Below are 20,605 nucleotides of genomic sequence, written 5' to 3'. Positions count from 1 at the left end.
CATGTTCTGTAAGAGCAAATATTCTTCAATGAGGGCTGCTCCTTTAGACTGTTTCCCTTGGCCTCCTCTTCAGCCACTGGTGTCTCGCATGTTAAGCCTATTTATTGCAGTCTTTGAGTTGAGTTAATCACCAGCCCTGAATTACTTGGTTATAGTCACATGAGCAGAATAATGTGATTTAAGTGATAATAACCTTATGTAGAAAGAACTACCTGTGGCTGCTAGCTCACACGTCCACAGAGCTGCATATGGATGTGTCAGGTTCTAAGAGTTCTACAGATTGTCCAATACAGTGCTTGCTTTTTTTTTTTTTTTTTTTTTTTTGAGGGCTTTTGAGGCTCTATTTTTAGAATAGATTACTGGGAGTTATTACCTTCCTCCTGGAATTCACCTAGTGTTGGTGAGCTCTCAGTTGTTCACCACTTGAAGAAAAGTTCTACCTCCTGCTTTCCTGCTTCCCAAGATAACACCAGACATGTGACTCAGATCATCCTGAAACATATATCAGCCATGTCAGGCGGCCTCTTTTCTACCAGTCTCATTCCCTGTAGGTTGCATAGAATGACTAACCTCAAGTAGGGAAGCCTGAACTAAGAGTCTATAAATTGGATTTTGTTCAATTTTGATTCTGATTAACTGTTGACTTTAAATGATTTATTTTAGTATTTAGTTTTATAATGTGACAAATAAGGTGGTTAGACTAGGTGATAATACTCTGTAAAATTGTGCAGTTGTGTTCTTTTTCTATCTTTAAAGAAGATGATAAGATAGCTCAGGGCTATGCTTCTGAAACTGGATTCCTTACATCCCTGGAAATAGCTGTTTGCCAAGGGTCTGCCAAGTACATGGCATTTTCTCCTGAAGCTTTGACCTGAAATATTTTAGGGAAACATTTTTTCCAATAAAATGTACATGTATAACAGAACAGAATGTTAAATTTGCATGGATTTTCAAGTAACACATGAAATTTTATAGTTATTTTATATTTGGTAGCCTATAAACACCTTTTTAATAAAGGTGAAAAAATCTTTCAAAGACATTATCATATCTTTCATCCTTGATTCATGATTCACTAATACTCCAGTAGACAGTTCCAAAGAGTGACTCGTCAGTGGTTGTGAAGTTGAAGGAAGGCATCTCTGCCTTATCCTTGTTTTTATATGAGCTGTGACAGTGCTGTTTCCATTATTTGAGTCATCATTGTTTATAAAAATAATGTAGGCTTCTCTGGTGAAAATTTTAAAAATTATTGATGGGGAGTGTTCCCTTTGTGAACAGTCAGTTCTTTAGACCAGTTTGTTTTCCACCAAATTGCCTGCTTCTGTTGTAGCAGATGGTTTCCATGCTGTGGTTCCTTTTACTCCTCTCTGAAGACCAGCAAATCGATGAAAAAGTCATGCTTTCTTAGAAAGAGCCTTGCAAGTTGTGATGGCAGGGAAATCCCAGCACCTAGCATCCCAGGCTCAGCCTGGTCATGGGGACCTGATTCTTAGATTGTAGACTTGTATCAGGAAAGGTCCAGATGTCAACTTATAAAGGATTTTTTAGTTGGGAAGATGACAGGCAGCATTCATTTCACTGTAATTTTCTCAAAAGCAAATTTGGCAGTGGTAGGTGTTGGTCATGGTGTTTTGCACATGTACCCACAAGAATGTGATTCTCAAACTTGGCTAGAGTTCGGATGTCACACCTAGGAAATTTATAGAAAAAATAAAGTACACATTTTAGGGTCGTACCCAAGAATTATGAAAGGAAAATTTCCTAAAATTTTTATAGATATGAGCATTTATTTTTTTAAAGTTCCTTCAGGATGGAAGTCCATGCCCAGTTGTATTGTTATCTTAGAGTTCACCTGTCTGTCTATTCCATGGACTGACTATAGGCTGTTTGAAGGCAGGATACTTTCCCTTGCTTTCCTCTGAAACTGCCACGCCTAGCACTTATGGAATGCTGAAGTCACATTTGATGAATGAATGAATATGTTATGCTTGTGATCAGTTTCCCAGGATAAACCATCTACATTTTCTGATATCTTGTAAAACTAATTATTTTTTAATGTGGCTGTGTTTAGATTTTAAATTGGGCCTCAGAGGTGAAAGGCTAGCATATTACTGACAGCCCATTTATCTAGTAGGCAGCACTCTCCTCTAAGTTATTGCCTTGGGGAAGCCCATTGCATTAGGGTGGTGATATCAGCATCATGAATAGATACTAATCTATATTGTAGCAATCGCTCTTCTTGCCCTGCTTAGAAGACACAGTGGTTGATGCTCCTACAATTAGCTGTTCAGTTCATTAAAGTTTGAAAGTTTATGTGAAAATTATTAGTGAAATAGTTTATATCTAGAAAATTTTCTAATAGGATTCTACTTAGAATTAACTTTTTTAAAAAGTACATGTGTCACTTGGCCTGTGTCACTCTTAGTGGTACTGAATTCAGATTTGAAAGGAAATTTTGTTTCAGGTCTCGCTTTTAAAAACACTTCTGTATTGTTTTGGGAAACTCTAGCATTCTATGTACCTACATGTAGCTTTAGTTTTATTCAACCAGAAACACATGACTATTAGTAGAGTATAACTATCATTTTAATATTGCTAATTTGTTTGTTAATTCCTCCTGCATAAGTTTGACTTGGGGATCTTGTCTGATTTAAGACCAAGCACAAGTACTAGTGTGAACAAAAGTTGATGAGCAAAATTGTCAAGTTATATATTAAGGGCATAGTTAGCTGTACAACAAAGCTTTTGTTGTGGGGATAAAACAAGGTAAAATAATTAAACATCTGGCAGGAGATCTAATTTTGGCTTAGTATTTTAATCATATTCCCTTGGATAATTATAATTGATTACATAAAAGTTTTAGGAACTTCTAAGATTGCCCAAATACATATGTTGAAAGTACATGTGATAATTTTGCATTTAATGTCTGAAGGTAGTTGCAATATAAATACTCAGATTTGGGTGAGCAACACTGTAACTCAGCTAACATGTCTGTTGTAAATAAAGTTCTGGAGTGGAGAGAAACTAAACAATTGTTGGGTCTGTATTTTCCCAAGAAGAGAGAAGCAACTTTCTGGGATTAGTTGTGAGTTTATAATATAATGAAATGTGTATTTCTTGTCCCTTTTTAAGGAATGTGACTGTCTGTTTCCAGTTAATCACTGTCAGTGAGGAAATTTAGAGTTCAACTTTTGTAGTTTACACTACTTTGCACCTCAGCCTCCCTTGAAGTATGGTAGCCAAGGGAAAATATGCAGTTTTTTAAGGAACTGGGGATTTTAAGCCTGACCAAATTTTGAAAGACTAATCTATGAAAAGGAGATTTGCTGCCTTCAGCATAATTCCAGATGGAAGGCAGTAGGTCAATGGAGAGAAGTTACATAGAGATTTTTAAGTAAGTTTCAAGAAGACCTTATTAATAAACTCTATGCAACAATAACTGAGTTGTCATGGGGACATGTGGTGAATGTTCTGCCCTGGACATTTTTAAACAGAGGTTAAAACCTATCAGAGGCATATTTTCTAAGGGGAGAAGAAAACCTACATTAAATTAATACTAAATGGCTGTTTGAAATATAAACATCTGTAAGTCTAATTTATTCTCCGTTCTTGATCTCATTTGTGAAGAGTGATGCCTGCTGTGGCAGTAAATTGTGTTAAGAATTGTATTGATGATTGAGTGCTGACGTCAAGTTTAAGCCATTTCCTCTTATTTTAGTTGCAATTTTTTATCTTTCAGTTAATGCGAGTGTGTTCACATCCTTAGCAATGTAATGGTGCCTTTTTCATAAGAGGAAGAATATTAAAGGACATTTTGGAAAGCAACCATTTATCCCACCTGTATTGTAGAACACCTACTATATGCTAAAATCAGAAGCAAAGGGCAAGGTGTCGGAATTCATTATATCGCTGTGCCCTTGTTTCATTCCTTTTATCCTTTGATCTCTGTACTCCTGACAACAGATCATGCTGAAATGGGAAACGCTGACTCTCAGAAATAAATTGCCAAAGATAACCCTAACAAATGACCAAAAAACAACAACAACAAAATTCCATTATATCATAAACTCACAACCCATTCCGCAAAAAACCATATGAGTTGAAGAAACACTGTACTTTGTAAGTTCATTATGGCTGAATCGAGGTTAATAACAATGTCCTAGTGGGTATTACCTGGGCTTAAGCATAATGCTTGGCAAGGTTTACACATTTTTGCTTTGGGGATGAGGTCAGCAACATACCTATACTAGTGTGCTACTAGGTGAACTTCCTAAATGAAGCTCATAACCAAGAAGAAAGCAATACCAGAAGAGACAGCGTAAATAAAACACTTAGGAATAAGTGGGACTAGAAAAGCAGTGTATCTTTCCTACTTTGTAGCGTAGCTAGGTCCTATTACTTGACCGGAGTATACTAGTGTATGTACCCTTTGTAATGTTAAATTTTGCATGTTATGGGCATGTTGTGGGCATTCCAATCCATCTACAAAAAGACATATGAGACAGCATTGCTCCATCCCTAACACCTTACAGCCTCTTATGGAGCCTAGGCATTTCTGTATTTTAATTCCTAATATATATTTGGGTGGTGAAATGCCATCAAAGTTAATTTTTTCCTAAACACTCTATGAATTTTCAGTTGTTTCTTCTTAAGAATGATTGACTTGGGCATGTTGACAATAAAGGAACTGCTCTTTCCATCATTTGTCACAAGGCGCTGCTCGCTTTTATCCCTGTGGCTCTTGGCAACAGAAAACTGCAGTGAAGGCCAGGGCTCAGGACTGGCCCCAGTATTTGAGGCCACATCAGCTGTTTGAGGTTTAAAAGATATTCTTTCTTGACTTCTGCCTCTATTTAAAACTGTCAGAAAAACAAAATTACCCAGGCAGTCTACCAAATGAGATGCTTTCCTTGCCCTAGATGTGCTCAATAAAACAGAGGTGAACTGCAATTCTCTCCCTTAAACATGGAGTTAACTATCATGCAAACCAGACTCCATTTAAAAAATTATTCTACTTTATGTTACATCCTCTTCCACCTGTTGGAGTTCTTAATCACTTGTGTGTATGGGATATTTAGGTTTCATTTTAAATTAGCAGCAGCAACTTAATAGAATGTGTAAAATAAACTCTATACTAAAGGCATCTGCAGTGTATTGAGAGCAAGTCTGTTAAACATTTACCTGAGAGGAGTTCTCTTATAGAGTGTTGTTTAGGGGAAAGTCAATGAAATCTGCTGTTGCTGTTAGGGTGAGACCTTATGACTTCTGGTAGGGAAATACTCCCTGAATGTGAGATTAAAATCATCCCTCTGGGTGTTCTGCGGCACAAGAACAGAAGCAAAGGAGGATGTAGCAACTCCTGACAAGCCTCAGCAGTCCCAGCAGCTAAACTGGGGTGAAGGGCACAGTGTTTTTCAACCTCTGCCTCCTGATTGGATTGATAAACAAGTGTTGACTAAAACTTTTCTAGTCTGTTCAGTTTATAACCACACTTGTTTTTCTCCCTCTGGCATGGTTGTTCAAAAGAATTTTGAGGACTTTAATAAACTGTTTGCTGAAGCATTTCATGTAGCTTTTGAGTTTTTTCTAGGTAACTGAGACATCTAGAACCAAATGACAGTCATTCATCCTTCTCTACATGTTTAGTGCAGCATTTTCAGCCAGTTACAGCTTCACTATGGTTAATCATTAGAATAAAAAGTTCTGAAGCATAATAAAGGCTTCAGTCCTTAAATGTGCAAAAAATATCATGTTTATGAGTGGACCTCTCTTAGCTGGGAGCAGCTTCACCTGTAAACGAATAAGTGACTGTGAGGTTGTTCATTGTGACCAGTATTGCTGCACCTAGACCCATGTTCAATTGAAGCTGCTGTTCTCTCAAAAATGAAATATTGAACTGAGGCCTTCATTGTGCATTCAAAGAAATACAAAGAGAAGAAATGGATCTGTATTTCAAATATCATTGGTGCTATTGGCTTATGTTCCCTTTGTTGGGTCTGTTTTGCAAGCCTAAATTTGAGCCTGAAGAGTTTCTCCATATAAATGTCTTAAGTATTGCAGTGGCACATCCATCACCTTTTTGCTTTTGAATTACAAAGGTAACCTTAAGATATGATCCATATACTGGGCAATGTGATACATACACAGAAAGGGTGAGCCTCCTCAGTGATGAAATCAGCCAGTGCCCAAGAGGAAAGTAATAGGCAGAAAGGATAGAGTTGATGAAAAAATTGATTCTTTTCCATTAAACTGTACGTGATGTGTTTTTTATGAAGCAGGTATCAGCTGAAGGAAAATATTTTTTCAACTAAAAGAGATTGATGGTAAGGGAGAGGAAAAGTATTCAGAGATCATAGCATAAATATGTGTCTTATTCTATTACCATCTCGTATAATAAGAAAGTTGAAAAGCATTCTATTGTAGTTACTTAAAATGTTTACTTGGACTTGGTGGTATTAACACTTTTTAATGTTAATAATGGGTTTTTTTTGTAAAGTACATGTAGACTTCACACATCATTGTTTTTTCAGTTCTAAAATTTGTTTGGCTTATTTTCAGGTTTACCAAAGATGCAGGTCATAAGGAACTATTCTGGAACACCACCCCCAGCTCTTCATGAAGGACCCCCTTTACACCTCCAGGCCGGGGATACGGTTGAACTTCTGAGAGGAGATGCACACAGTCTGTTTTGGCAGGTACTATTGTTACAGGAAAGGAGTCCTGATCCAGCCCCAAGAGAGGATTCTTAAATCTTGTCCAAGAAAGAATTCAGGGCAAGTCCACAGTGCAAAGCAAAAGCAAGTTGTTTAAGAAAGTAAAGGAATAAAAGAATGGCTACTCCATAGACAGAGTAGCCCCGAGGGTTGCTGGTTGCCCATTTTTATGGTTATTTCTTGATGATATATTAAACAAGGGGTGGATTATTCATGCCTTCCCTTTTTAGACCGTATTGGATAACTTCCTGACGTTGTCATGGCATTTGTAAACTGTCATGGCGCTGATGGCAGTGTAGTAGTGAGGACGACGAGAGGTCACTCTCGTGGCCATCTTGGTTTTGGTAGGATTTAATCAGCTTCTTTACTGCAACCTGTTTTATCAGCAAGGTCTTTATGACCTATATCTTGTGCCAACCTCCTGTCTCATACTGTGACTTAGAATGCCCTAACTTTCTGGGAATGCAACCGAGTAGGTTTCAGCCTCATTTTTACCCAGCTCCTATTTAAGATGGAGTTGCTCTGGTTCACACGCCTCTGACACTGTCCAACAGTTTGTTAGATTTAATGCATGATTTATTACTGCTTAAAGAAAAATGACTCTTGTCTTTAGAAACTGCATGCTTTCAGCTTCAGAAAAATTACATGATGTGCGGAAAATATTTTTTATTAACCTTTTTTATATTTACTAATGCCAAAGTGGCAACAAAATTGGAACACTAGAGAAAATACTATCAGTGCTGTGGGGTCATAATTATCATTTTTATTAAAAATTCCTACTTTACCAGAGCATTTTATCCAAACCTAGGACCTGTGGGTATGATCTAATTTGCATGGCTTTAATATATTAACAGTTCACTTCAGGGGAACTACCTAATTAGCTTGCCTGTGGCCATTTCTGACCATATTTGCTTTTTGCCTACCCACGGTAATACCTGGAGTTCTCAGAGGTGCTCTGGGCATTATTCATAACATCTGTGAAATGTAAAAAGTAAGTGAGCATGTTGATGTTTGCCCATGATGAAATCTCTCTTGGCCCGTGGACCTTTGTATTTGGTTGAAACTTTTTTTGAACTTAGGTAAATATGGTATCATGTTAAGATTGAATAAAGCTGTTCATTAAATTCCTGAATTTCACGTGTATGTTAGAAATATTTCCCAATGATGTTGAGGAAAGAAGTGGTTAAAAAATCTATTGTGCACTGATGGAAAAATAAGTGAGGATCAACAGATTATCACGAGTGAAATGTGGTTAGAGGTAAAAAGAGAGAAATCAGAGAAAAGACTGTTGGATAATAATCAACTGTGCACATGTGGAAGGGACAGCCATTTTATTTGCTTAAATCTATTTTATTGTCTGTCATCTTAATATAAGAATGCCCAAAGATTGAACTTTTATCTCTAACCACCATTTCAACTGTGGTAGCCAATGAATTTTCCAAAGCTCCACCATTCTTCTTAAGTATCCCACTCCTTCCAAACTTCATCCTTCCCAGAAAAGGAAAGGTCTTCTTCAGACCCTTCTGTGTCTGTCAGCCTAACCAGAACACATACCTGCCTTTGTAGCCATAAGGTTCCTCACATTCAAGACTTATCTTTCTTCTTGAATTTTTATCCTGTATTCCATCAGCTGGGTTTTGACTCCTAAATTTTCATCCTCATTCTCTCCACTGGCTCCTTTTCTATAGCATATAAATATGCTCAGTCTCCTCCCATATTAAATACATAACTCAACCTTTTGTCTGGTTATGCCAGACACTCTGTCACCCTCCACAACCAAAGCTAAGCTTGTTGGGGAAGTAGTCTATGCTCAATTTCTACCACTCCATGTCCTATTCATAAGCCAACCTCTTGCAGAAACTACTCCTTCTTGGATCATTAGTGCGACTTTATATAAAAACTTTGAGATGGATGGTAAACTGTGCATAGTTTAAGTGTACAATTTGAGAAGTTTGAACACACACACACACACATATATATAAGTGAAACCATCACTATAATCAGGAGAATAAACATATCCAATATCATCCCTAAAGGTTTTTGTGCCTCTTGGTAATCCCTCCATCATGCTCCTGTCTGTTGCTTTGTTCTGCCTTACCCAACAACCCTCAGCAACCACTGTTCTGCTTTCAGACTAGAGATGAGTTTGTATTTTTTTAGAATTTGATGTGCATCACATAGTGTGTATTATTTTTTGTGTGGCTTATTTCACACAACATGACTATCCTGAGATTCCCATCACGTTGCTATGTGTAACAATAGTTCTTTCTTTTTATTGCTGATTATCATTCCATGTGTGGAGCTAGCACAATTTGTTTACCTGTTAGCGTGTTGATGGACTTTCAGGTTGCTATTAGTTTTTGGCTATTGCAAATAAAGCTTCTATGAACATTCAAATATAAATCTTTGTATGGACATAATGCTTTTATTTTTCTTAGGTACTAATGCCAAGAGGGGAATGTATAGATCATATGTAGATACATGTTTATTTTTGAGAAATTACTAAATTGTTTTTCAAAGTGTCTATACCATGTTACATTTCTCCCAATTGTATTTGAGAGTTCTGGGTGCCTCTTATCCTTGCCAACATTTGGTGTAGTCATTCTTTTTTTTTTTTTTTTTTTTTAAATACAGGGTCTTGCTCTATTGCCCAGGCTGGAGTATAGTGGTACAGTCATAACTCACTGTAGCCTCAAATTCCTGGGCTCAAACCATCTTCCCATCTCAGCCTCCTGAGTAGTTGGAACAACAGGCGTGTGTCACCATGCCTGGCTAATTTTTTAGAGATAGTGTCTAGCTAAGTTGCCCAGGCTGTTCTCGAACTCCTGGCCTCAAGCATACCTTCCACCTCAGCCTGCCAAGTAGCTAGGATTACAAGCTTGAGCCAGTATTTTAAATTGTATTTATCCTAGTAGGCATATAGTGGTGTCTCATTGTAGTTTTGATTTGCATTTTGTTAATCATTAATTCATTAATAATGCTGAACATCTTTTTGTGTGCTTATTTACCATCTATATAACTTTGCTGGTGAAGTGCTTTTTCAAATATTTTGTCAGATTTTTTAATGAGTCATGCATTTTTTGATTATTTGGCTTTCAGAGCTCCCTAGATATTTTGGGTGAAAGTCCTTTATAAAATATTTTATTTCCATATATTTCTCCTAACCTGTGACTTCCTTTTTTTTTTTATTTTCTTGATAATGTCATACATAGAGCAGAATTTTTTACCTTTTATGTAGTCCAATTTGTTAATTTGTTCTTTATATGGGTCATGCTAAAGGTATTACATCTAACAAATCTTTGCCTACCCCAAAGTTACAAAGACATTCTCCTTTGTTATCTTCTGGAAGCCTTATAGTTTTAGGTTTTACATTTAGATTTATGATTCATTTTGAGGTTTTTTTTTTTCAACTCATTATGCCACTTTGTTTTTTTTTTTTATACTTTAAGTTCTAGGGTACATGTGCACAATGTGCGGGTTTGTTACATCTGTATACATGTGCCATGTTGGTGTGCTGCACCCATTAATTCGTCATTTACATTAGGTATATCTCCTAATGCTGTCTCTCCCCCCTCCCCCTACCCTAAAGTGGTCCCATAACAACATTGAAAAAACCAATCCCCACCCTATGAGTGAGAAACACGTGGTGTCTGGTTTTCCTGTCCTTGTATAAAAGTTTGCCTGAGAAATGAGGTTAAACAACAGCTTCATCCAATGCACTACAAAGGACATGAACTCAATCCTTTTTTTAATGGCCTGCAAATAGTATTCCCATGGTGTATATGGTGCCACATTTTCCTTAATCCAGTCCCCCTGTCACTGATGGACATTTTTGGTTGGTTCCAAGTCCTTTGCATTGTGAATAGTGCCTCAATACATACGCGTACAATGTGGTCCTTAAGCACATGAGTGAGTGATCCTTTCGGGTATATCCCCAGTAATGGAATGGCTGGGTCAAATGATATTCTAGTTCAATCCCTTGAGGAATCCACCCCACACTGTCTTCCCAACAATGGTTGAACTAGTTTTACAGTCCCACCCCCAACAGTGTAGGTGTTCGTATTTCTCCATACCCCTCTCCAGCACCTGTGTTTCCGCCTTTTTAATGATTGCCATTCCTTAACTGGTGTGAATGGTATCTCATTGTGTTTTTGATTTCATTTCTCTGATGGCCCAGTGATGATGACATTTTTTCATGTGTCTGTTGGCGCATAAATGTCTTCTTTTTTGAGAAGTGTCTGTTCATATCCTTCGCCTAATTTTGATGGGGTTGTTTGATTTTTTCTTGTAAATTTGTTTAAATTCTTTGTAGATTCTGAATATTAGCCCTTTGTCAGATGGGTAGATTGCAAAAATTTTCTCTATTCTGTAGGTTGCCTGTTCACTCCCTCAGTTTTTTTTTCATTTGTTTGTTTTTGTAAGTTTGTAGATAATGTGTTGTCCATACACGTGTGTATTTATATCTTTATGTGTGTGTACACATATATTTATGTATATGTATCTATATATGTATATATATATCTTTATATATGTGTGTATATGTCTTTGTGTGTATATTTTATATGTGTATGTATATATATCTTTATGTGTGTGTGTGTATACATATCTTTATATATATGTGGGTCTGTTTCTGTACTCTATTTTGTCACATTGATTTCTTTCTCCATCTTTATACCAATGTGATGCTGTCTTGATTACTGCAGCTAATAAGATGTCTTGAAGTCAGACAATGTTAGTCCTCCAAATTTATTCTTTTCCTTTTTTCATAGGTATTTTGGGTTTTATTTTGGTCCTTTGCATGTCTATGAATTTTGCAATCACCTTGTCAACTTCACCAATAAAAAAAGCTTGTTGAGATTTTGATTGGGATCACATGGAATTGTAGATCAATATCGGATAATTGACATCCTAACAAGATTGAGTCTTCCAATCACTGAACATACTATACTCCTCATTTATTTAGGTCTTTAATTCTCAGAAGTGTTTTTCAGTTTTCAGAGTTTAGGTCATATACATCCTTTGTCATATTTATCTGTAATTATTTCACATTTCATTTTGATGCTATTATAAATGAGTTTTAAAATTTTAATTTCTATTGTAAATTGTGAGATATAGAAATATAATTGATTTTTGTATGTTGATCTCTTATTCTTTAATTCTTATTAAATTATCTTACTAGTTCTTGTAGCTTTCCTTGTGTAGATTCCAACAGGTTTTTTAATGTAGACATCATGTTGCCAATGAATACAGAGTTTTACTTCTTCTTTTGCAATCTGATTGCTTTTTATTTCTTTTTCTTGACTTGTAGCAATGGCTAGAATGTCTAGTAAAATGTCAAATAGAAGTCATGAGAGAGTATATCCTTGCCTTATTCCTGATCTTAGAGAAAAACATTAAGTCTCTTACCATTAAGTATGACATTATCTGTAGTTTCTCATAAATGCCCTTCATCAAGTTGAGGACATTGCCTTCTATTCCTAGTTTGCTGCAAGTTTTCATCAGTAATAGATGTTGGATTTTTGTCAAATGCTCTTCTGCATCCATTGAAATGATGATATAATTTTTTGTTTTTATTAATGTAGCAAATTTGATTTTCATATGTTAAATCAACATTTCTTTTCTATGATTAAATCCCAAATGGCAATTATATATTATCCTTTTTATATTTTGTTTTATTTTCATGTAATATCTTTGCCTGGTTTGGGTAATAGTGTAATGTTCAAGGAATGAATTGTGATCTAGTCCCTTCTCTTCAATTTTCTAAAAGAGATTTATAGAATTAGCATTATTTCTTCCCGATGTGTTTTGTGGAATTTACTAGGGAAGCTATTTAGGCCTAGAGTTTCCTTAGTAGAAGGTTTCGTTTTGTTGTTTATTTTGAGACGGAGTCTCGCTCTGTCGCCCAGGCTGGAGAGGCTGGAGTGCAGTGGCAGGATCTTGGCTCACTGCAACCTCTGCCTCCCGGGTTCAAGCAATTCTCATGCCTCAGCCACAGGAGTAGCTGGGATTACAGGTGAATGTCACCACGCCTGCCCGGCTAATTTTTGTACTTTTAGTAGAAACGAAGTTTCACCGTGTTGCCCAGGCTGGTGTCAAACTCCTGACCTCAAGTAATCTGCCCTCCTCAGCCTCCCAAAGTGCTAGGATTACAGGCGTGAGTCAGCACACCTGGTCTAGAAGTTAAAAAAAAAAAAAAAAAAAAAAACTATAAAACACATAGGGCTATTCAGGTTATTTGCTTCCCCTTGAGTGAGTTTGGTAGTTTGTGGTTTTCAGGGAATTTGTCCATTTTGTCTAAGTTGTCAAATTTAATGGCATGAATTTTTATTCCTAATGTTTCTTCATTATCCTTTTAATATCTGTAGAATCTGTGGTTGTATTATCTATCTCATTCCCAGTATCACTAATGTATCTTTTTTTGCCTGGTCAACCCGACTAGATAGGTATACATTTTATTGATCTTCTAATAGAACCAGCTTTTGGCTTTATTGGTTCTATTGTTTTTTTCTCCTGTATCATCGATTTCTGCTCTGATTTTTATTACTTTCTGTCTATTCTTTTGGGCTTAATTTGCTCTTCTTTTGCTAGTTTGTTAAGGTAGGGTGTTTGCTCACTGATTTGTGTACTTTCCTTTCTGTTGCTAATATAGTTAGTACTGCAAATTTATTTCTAAGTGCTACTTTGGTGCTTTCCCAAAATTTTGCAAAGCTGTGTATTTTCATTTTCAGTCAGTTCAAAATACAAATGGTCCTTGACTTATGATGGTTTGATTTACTGATTTTTCAACTTCACGATGGTGTAAAATGATACACATGCGGTAGAAACTATACTTGGAGGACCCATGCAACCATTCTGTTTTTCACTTTCAGTATGGTATTCAATAAATGATATCAGCTATTCAGTACTTTATTATAAAATAAACTTTGTGTTATATTATTTTGAGCAACTGCAGGCTAATTGTTTTGAGCATGTTTAAGGTAGGCTAGGCTAAACTCTTATGTTCAGTATGGTAGATGTATTAAATGCATTTTTGATTTTCAGTGTCTTCTAACCAGACAGAATTCTCTCTTATTTATTCTTTCCTTATAGTAGTGATGACAACAATAGCACCAACAACTGATGTTCACTATACATTTTTATGTACAGGGTAGAGTTTTAAGAATACCTTTGTTAATACATATCATACTAATGAAAATTATATGAAATGAATTACTATTATTATCCTCATTTTATGGATGAGTGAACTGAGCCACTGTGAGGTTGAATAGCCTGCCCAAAGACATATAGCTAGTAACTTAGCAGAGCTGTGATTCAACATAGGAATTCTGGACAGGAGTCCAAGCTCTTTACTATTACACTCTAGCACTTCTTTTACAATCATGTTGTTTATGATGAAGCTCATGCTGCCTTCCTAAACTTCATGCACCTTAGGGATATTGGGATGGTGGCTGTTTTTATGCTAATTAAAGAAACTAGGTTTGTGAGTTTCTTTCACTGTCATCATCAAACTTGTGATGGTGTTTCAGTTTTGTGATTATTATACAACAATTTATTATTTCTCATAATGCTATGGATGATAAGGTGGTTCTTCTGCTTCAGTTCATGGTTGGGGTGCTGGGAGTCGCTGAAAGATCCCGAATGCCCGTGTCCACAGGATTGGCAGTTAGTGTTAGCCTTTGTCTAGGAACTCAGCGGAGGCTCTCTGTACATTGACCTCTTCAGTGGCTCCTTATCTTCCTCACAGCATGGTGATCTCAGGGTACTTAGACTTACTGTATGGTAACTGGCTCCCAAGAGTGTAAAAGTGGAAACTACTGGACCGTCTTACACCTAAACACCAGAACTGCTGCAGAATTACTTTTGCCACTTTTTGTTGGTTAAAGCAAGACATGTCCAGCCCAGACACAAGAGGAAGGGGACCATACCAATCAAATTCCAGTAGGTGTGGTTCACCAGGATACCAAAATAACAGTGTGCCACAGACAGAAAACATTTTGAAGCCGCATGAGCAACCCTAAGAATAAACTGGTTTTGTGAGCTCTTCCAAGGGCACTGAAAGCCAATCAGTTTTTCATAACAAAGAAAGGGACAGGAAGTAGTCAAGCCAACCACAAAATGTTGAAGATCTTGGTGCATATAAGTGGCTTGTAAAGTTTGATGTTTGAGATCACTCTGAAGGTCACGTCATGCAGGAGTCCTAGAACCATGCCAAATGTGTGCTTAAAAGCATTTAGCTTTAAAAAGATAATTTTGGAATGGATGTTTTTCTAACCAAGCTCTGTGTTCCTTTCCATCTTTTCTTCTTAAACCTTACATTTGTAAAACTTAATTGTGTATAGTATCTTTTTTTCATTTATTCACTACTTTTTCCTATCACACTAGGTTTAGATGGTGCTTTCAATTATTTTCATGTTTTGAGATTCATTATTTCCTTCATTCCTCACAGCCACATAATGTTAAAAGTAGAACTATAATTGAGATTCTGGGACAACTAGCCCAGTGCCATTTTTTACTGAATGTTACTGCCTCCTATTCTTTCTATACAAAAAAGAAAGACATTATTAGTTGTCATTTCCTTTCAGCAGCCTATAAACTTGAAGATTTTCTGGTATAGTATTAGAATAGTTTTGGAGACACTTAGGAGAATCATAGGACAAATGAGAACCCTTGGATGACAAGATATGTGGGTATGTTTGGGGTATATGTAATGATCAGAAACAAATAAGGCTAATGTTTAGAACAGAGAAAACCAATTAACACATTTATTTCAGATAGCAAGTGTGCAGAGTGCCAACAATGTTCACTACTCAGACACTGCTCACACTTCAATTATCAATTCCTATCATTGGTTTGACATTAGGTCTCCTGTCTTTAGAAGAACCATTTTGCTTGCCAGCAGCCAGTAATATGTTTGACTTTTGCACATATATTAAAAGTTCATCTCGTGTTTCCCACACAGATGTAACTTGGATCAGAATTGTGTTACGGATACTTCTAAGCCAATCAAATAATTTTCGCCAACAAATGCTAGTTTTATTGAAATGAACCACTGGCAGTATGAGAAAACTAAATCCAAGTCATGTATCTGTAGCCAAATAGCTATATGGCTTCAGTCAAGACATTTAATCACTATATAGCTTAGTTTCTTCGTGTGTTACATGAGCGGAGCTATACCAGAGCAGTGCTTACCCCCCTGACTGAATCACCTGGGGAGCTTTGCAATAATGTCAACACACAGCCTCACTTCCAGAGATTAAGACACAGGTAGCCTTGGTTGAGCCTAGGCATAAGTAAGTTGTATAAAACCCCAGATGAATCTAATGTGAGCCGTTGATTTGATGATCTAATTGGTAAGATTCCATGGTAATTTTGACATTATCCCCAGCTCACTGGTTGGTAATTGGTATTATTAAATGTAGCTACAAAATAAGGTGTTACAATACTTTGGCTTTGATAGTTACCAAATAAGGGGTATCTTTTGACAAATTAGTGCATGATTTAAAAAATCACTTGCTAAACAATCTTTGTACTGAACTTGATATAGTCTTCTCTAATTGAAAAGCACTTTAAGATCTTACAGTGTTTCAAGGCTCTCATGATTAAATTAGCTTTTGTTTCATAGACTGGACATATGGAAGGTACATGTAGGAAACTGGGTTGAATCTGCACTTACTCAATGGCGTGATCTACAATGCCATGTTTTTTAAAAAAATTCTGAACAAAACCTTTCCTCCTTATTGGGTCTAAACGTGGAGTCATGGACTGGTTGATCCTTTGAAGCCATGTGTGTCTTTAGGCATGTTTACAGTGGCCCCTTTTATGTCAATTTGCTGATTTTCATACTCAAGACATGTACTTTATGACTTGAATCCTAAAATATGTGACTCCCCACTGGGGATGTTTTTTAATTGTTTTCGAGAATATAGTTTTAAGCACCTCTTTCTGGTTCCTTCCTAATCTTCAGAGTGTACATACTTAGCTCTGGAGAAGCCAGTTACATGTTTAGGAAATGATAGTTTATTTTGCTGAATGTTACTGACTCTGCCATCTATTAGCAGTGTGACTTTAAATAGATTACTTACTCTGAAGAGGGCCTCAGTTTTATCTGTATAGTGGAAGTAGCAATCACCACATACAAAATAAAACAAATACACAAAGGAGTTCTAGCCCAGTGCCAATTAAATAATGGCNATATGTAATGATCAGAAACAAATAAGGCTAATGTTTAGAACAGAGAAAACCAATTAACACATTTATTTCAGATAGCAAGTGTGCAGAGTGCCAACAATGTTCACTACTCAGACACTGCTCACACTTCAATTATCAATTCCTATCATTGGTTTGACATTAGGTCTCCTGTCTTTAGAAGAACCATTTTTGCTTGCCAGCAGCCAGTAATATGTTTGACTTTTTGCACATATATTAAAAGTTCATCTCGTGTTTCCCACACAGATGTAACTTGGATCAGAATTGTGTTACGGATACTTCTAAGCCAATCAAATAATTTTTCGCCAACAAATGCTAGTTTTATTGAAATGAACCACTGGCAGTATGAGAAAAACTAAATCCAAGTCATGTATCTGTAGCCAAATAGCTATATGGCTTCAGTCAAGACATTTAATCACTATATAGCTTAGTTTCTTCGTGTGTTACATGAGCGGAGCTATACCAGAGCAGTGCTTACCCCCCTGACTGAATCACCTGGGGAGCTTTGCAATAATGTCAACACACAGCCTCACTTCCAGAGATTAAGACACAGGTAGCCTTGGTTGAGCCTAGGCATAAGTAAGTTGTATAAAACCCCAGATGAATCTAATGTGAGCCGTTGATTTGATGATCTAATTGGTAAGATTCCATGGTAATTTTGACATTATCCCCAGCTCACTGGTTGGTAATTGGTATTATTAAATGTAGCTACAAAATAAGGTGTTACAATACTTTGGCTTTGATAGTTACCAAATAAGGGGTATCTTTTTGACAAATTAGTGCATGATTTAAAAAATCACTTGCTAAACAATCTTTGTACTGAACTTGATATAGTCTTCTCTAATTGAAAAAGCACTTTAAGATCTTACAGTGTTTCAAGGCTCTCATGATTAAATTAGCTTTTGTTTCATAGACTGGACATATGGAAGGTACATGTAGGAAACTGGGTTGAATCTGCACTTACTCAATGGCGTGATCTACAATGCCATGTTTTTTAAAAAAATTCTGAACAAAAACCTTTCCTCCTTATTGGGTCTAAACGTGGAGTCATGGACTGGTTGATCCTTTGAAGCCATGTGTGTCTTTAGGCATGTTTACAGTGGCCCCTTTTATGTCAATTTGCTGATTTTCATACTCAAGACATGTACTTTATGACTTGAATCCTAAAATATGTGACTCCCCCACTGGGGATGTTTTTTAATTGTTTTCGAGAATATAGTTTTTAAGCACCTCTTTCTGGTTCCTTCCTAATCTTCAGAGTGTACATACTTAGCTCTGGAGAAGCCAGTTACATGTTTAGGAAATGATAGTTTATTTTGCTGAATGTTACTGACTCTGCCATCTATTAGCAGTGTGACTTTAAATAGATTACTTACTCTGAAGAGGGCCTCAGTTTTATCTGTATAGTGGAAGTAGCAATCACCACATACAAAATAAAACAAATACACAAAGGAGTTCTAGCCCAGTGCCAATTAAATAATGGCTCCTATCCATCCATCCATCCATCCATCCATCCATCCATCCATCCATCCATCTATCCATCCATCCATCCTCCCATCCATTCTTCCATCATTTTATCCTACTATTCATCCATTCAGATACTTATAAAGTGCCTACTATGTGACTGACTGTGTTTCATCTTGGGAGAACCAGAAACTAGAGAACCGGTTTCTAACCTGGAGGCCTCCATGATGTAAGGAATGATCAGAACTCAGGAGAGGTGATGCACCTGGTTTTCATTTTGAGTGTTTTATTAAGGTTTTGTAACTCATATTGTTGCAAATATATCTAGCATTAAACCTATAGATAAAATCTAGAAAACTTATTGCAATGTTACAATGGCTTTGTATTTTATTTCAAAATGTCTTTTGTACTAGTTAGGTGCTTTGGCTTATTTGGAAATTTTTGAGAAGTTGTGCCTTCTAACCTGTTTTCTCTGTTTTTGCAAGTGAATGACTTCACTCATTAGTGTGGGAAGTCAGATTTTGTAGTAGACAGTCATGTTTTCCACATATGCTATATCAGGAGAATACAAATTATCCTCTACTATATATCAGGAACTTTCTTTCTTTGAATAGCTATTAATTTAGTCTACATTATTATTATAACAACAGTAATTTCTAATGCTATTGAATGAATGGGCTATCGGCATTTTCATTATTACTTCTTTCAAACAATGAATTATCAATTGAGCTGTAAAAATGTACTCTGTTCAATCTTTACATTGAAGGATTCATTTTGGCTGCATTTTCTTTTCTTCTTTGTCGTCTTCTTTTTTTTCTTCCTCTTTCCTTGAAAGCTCTATAAAATTGTCTTCAAGTGAAATGAATATAAAATAGGAAATTGGCCATTTGGGGCACATTTTCTAGTGCAGGTGTAAGGCATAGTTTTTACTGAGCGTAACAACATACAGGACAATTCTGATCATGTCATCCAATTGATGATGATAAACATGTTGCTTTTAAGTCTTTGTTACAATATGTGATAATAAAGTCTTAGTAACTCCTGAGAATATCCTTCATACTGGAAGAAATTGTTCATATTACAAACTTTATTTTTCCAGAAAAGTTAAACTATACTTATCACAAAGGAAGAGAGGGCAAGACAGAGAAACAGGCAAATGTAAAATTAAGTTGCATCATCTATGGTTTCTACTATAATAGAATGCTTTATATGTGTTTTCTTCTTAGAATAAAGGCTGTGAAACAATGAGGATTCTGTGTCTTATATCATGGGGTTTTATTTGCTCCATTGTCATTTACGAATATTCAAATGTTCCACAGGGAGAATTTTGTAAGCTAATTGGAACCAAAAGGCAATTATAAGCAGTAGAACTGTAATCAGTGCCAAAATAATATATATATTTTATCCACAATGAAAGTTAAATAACTTAGAAAATAGTTGTGAAACTTCACGCTTACTAATCACACATCTACATGATCTTTATTCTAAGGAGTGAAAATGTTTTTACCCACATTCTGATTAATTCACAAGGTCTTCATAAAGAGGGTAAATGGAAAATCGTGTTACCTCCATTTAGAACTGTGACTTTAAAGGGCCAAATTTATCACTTGTTCATAAAATTGCAGTTGTAGAATTAAAACTAAAGTCCTTTTCAGACTTATTGGTCTCCTACTTTAGTTCTATATGTTAGACCATTGTGCTTTGTTTTAGGAGAGTCATTTAATTCTCTAACACCTCTAAGGAAAACACACTTTTAAAGGCAGTTTTGTTCTTTTTTGGTAGAAAAATTAGGAAACAAAGCATCACTTTATGTATAACTTTTTGTGTAACAGGAAGAGTCACACAGAAAATAAAAAGTCAGACAGTAAGTTGAGCTTAGAGAGAACTTGGAGGTTCTCAGGAGAAAGGAAGCATTTCTAGTCATGCTGATTTCAGAGGCAATGAACCTGGGGAGTGGTGGGCTCTTGACTTGGCCAGGGGCAACCAGGTGCTGGGTTCCCCGCTACCATCCTCTCAGCCATCTAGACACAATGGTGATGAATGTTCTGTAAGCTGGCCCTTAATGTGCAAAAATCACAAGCATTCTTATACACCAGTAACAGACAAGCAGAGAGCCAAATCAGGAATGAACTTCCATTCACAATTGCTTCAAAGAGAATAAAATACCTAGGAATCCAACTTACAAGGGATGTAAAGGACCTCTTCAAGGAGAACTACAAACC

General features: G+C 36.3%; 1 protein-coding gene across 1 annotated transcript in view; it reads left to right on the top strand.

The window, feature by feature from the left end:
- The window catches only part of VAV3 (vav guanine nucleotide exchange factor 3), a 140,735-nt gene that overhangs the window by 62,507 nt on the left and 57,623 nt on the right, over positions 1-20,605 (top strand). Inside the window, exon 5 of the mRNA XM_017893971.1 lies at positions 6,559-6,695. Coding sequence (XP_017749460.1) covers positions 6,559-6,695 — 137 coding nt within the window. The remainder of the gene's footprint in view (positions 1-6,558; positions 6,696-20,605) is intronic.

The sequence above is a fragment of the Rhinopithecus bieti genome, unplaced genomic scaffold (genome assembly GCF_001698545.2).
Source record: "Rhinopithecus bieti isolate Rb0 unplaced genomic scaffold, ASM169854v2 scaffold_22040, whole genome shotgun sequence".
Lineage (NCBI taxonomy): Eukaryota > Metazoa > Chordata > Mammalia > Primates > Cercopithecidae > Rhinopithecus > Rhinopithecus bieti.
Note: the sequence above shows the minus strand (reverse complement) of the source record. Positions and strands in the feature narration are given on the sequence as shown.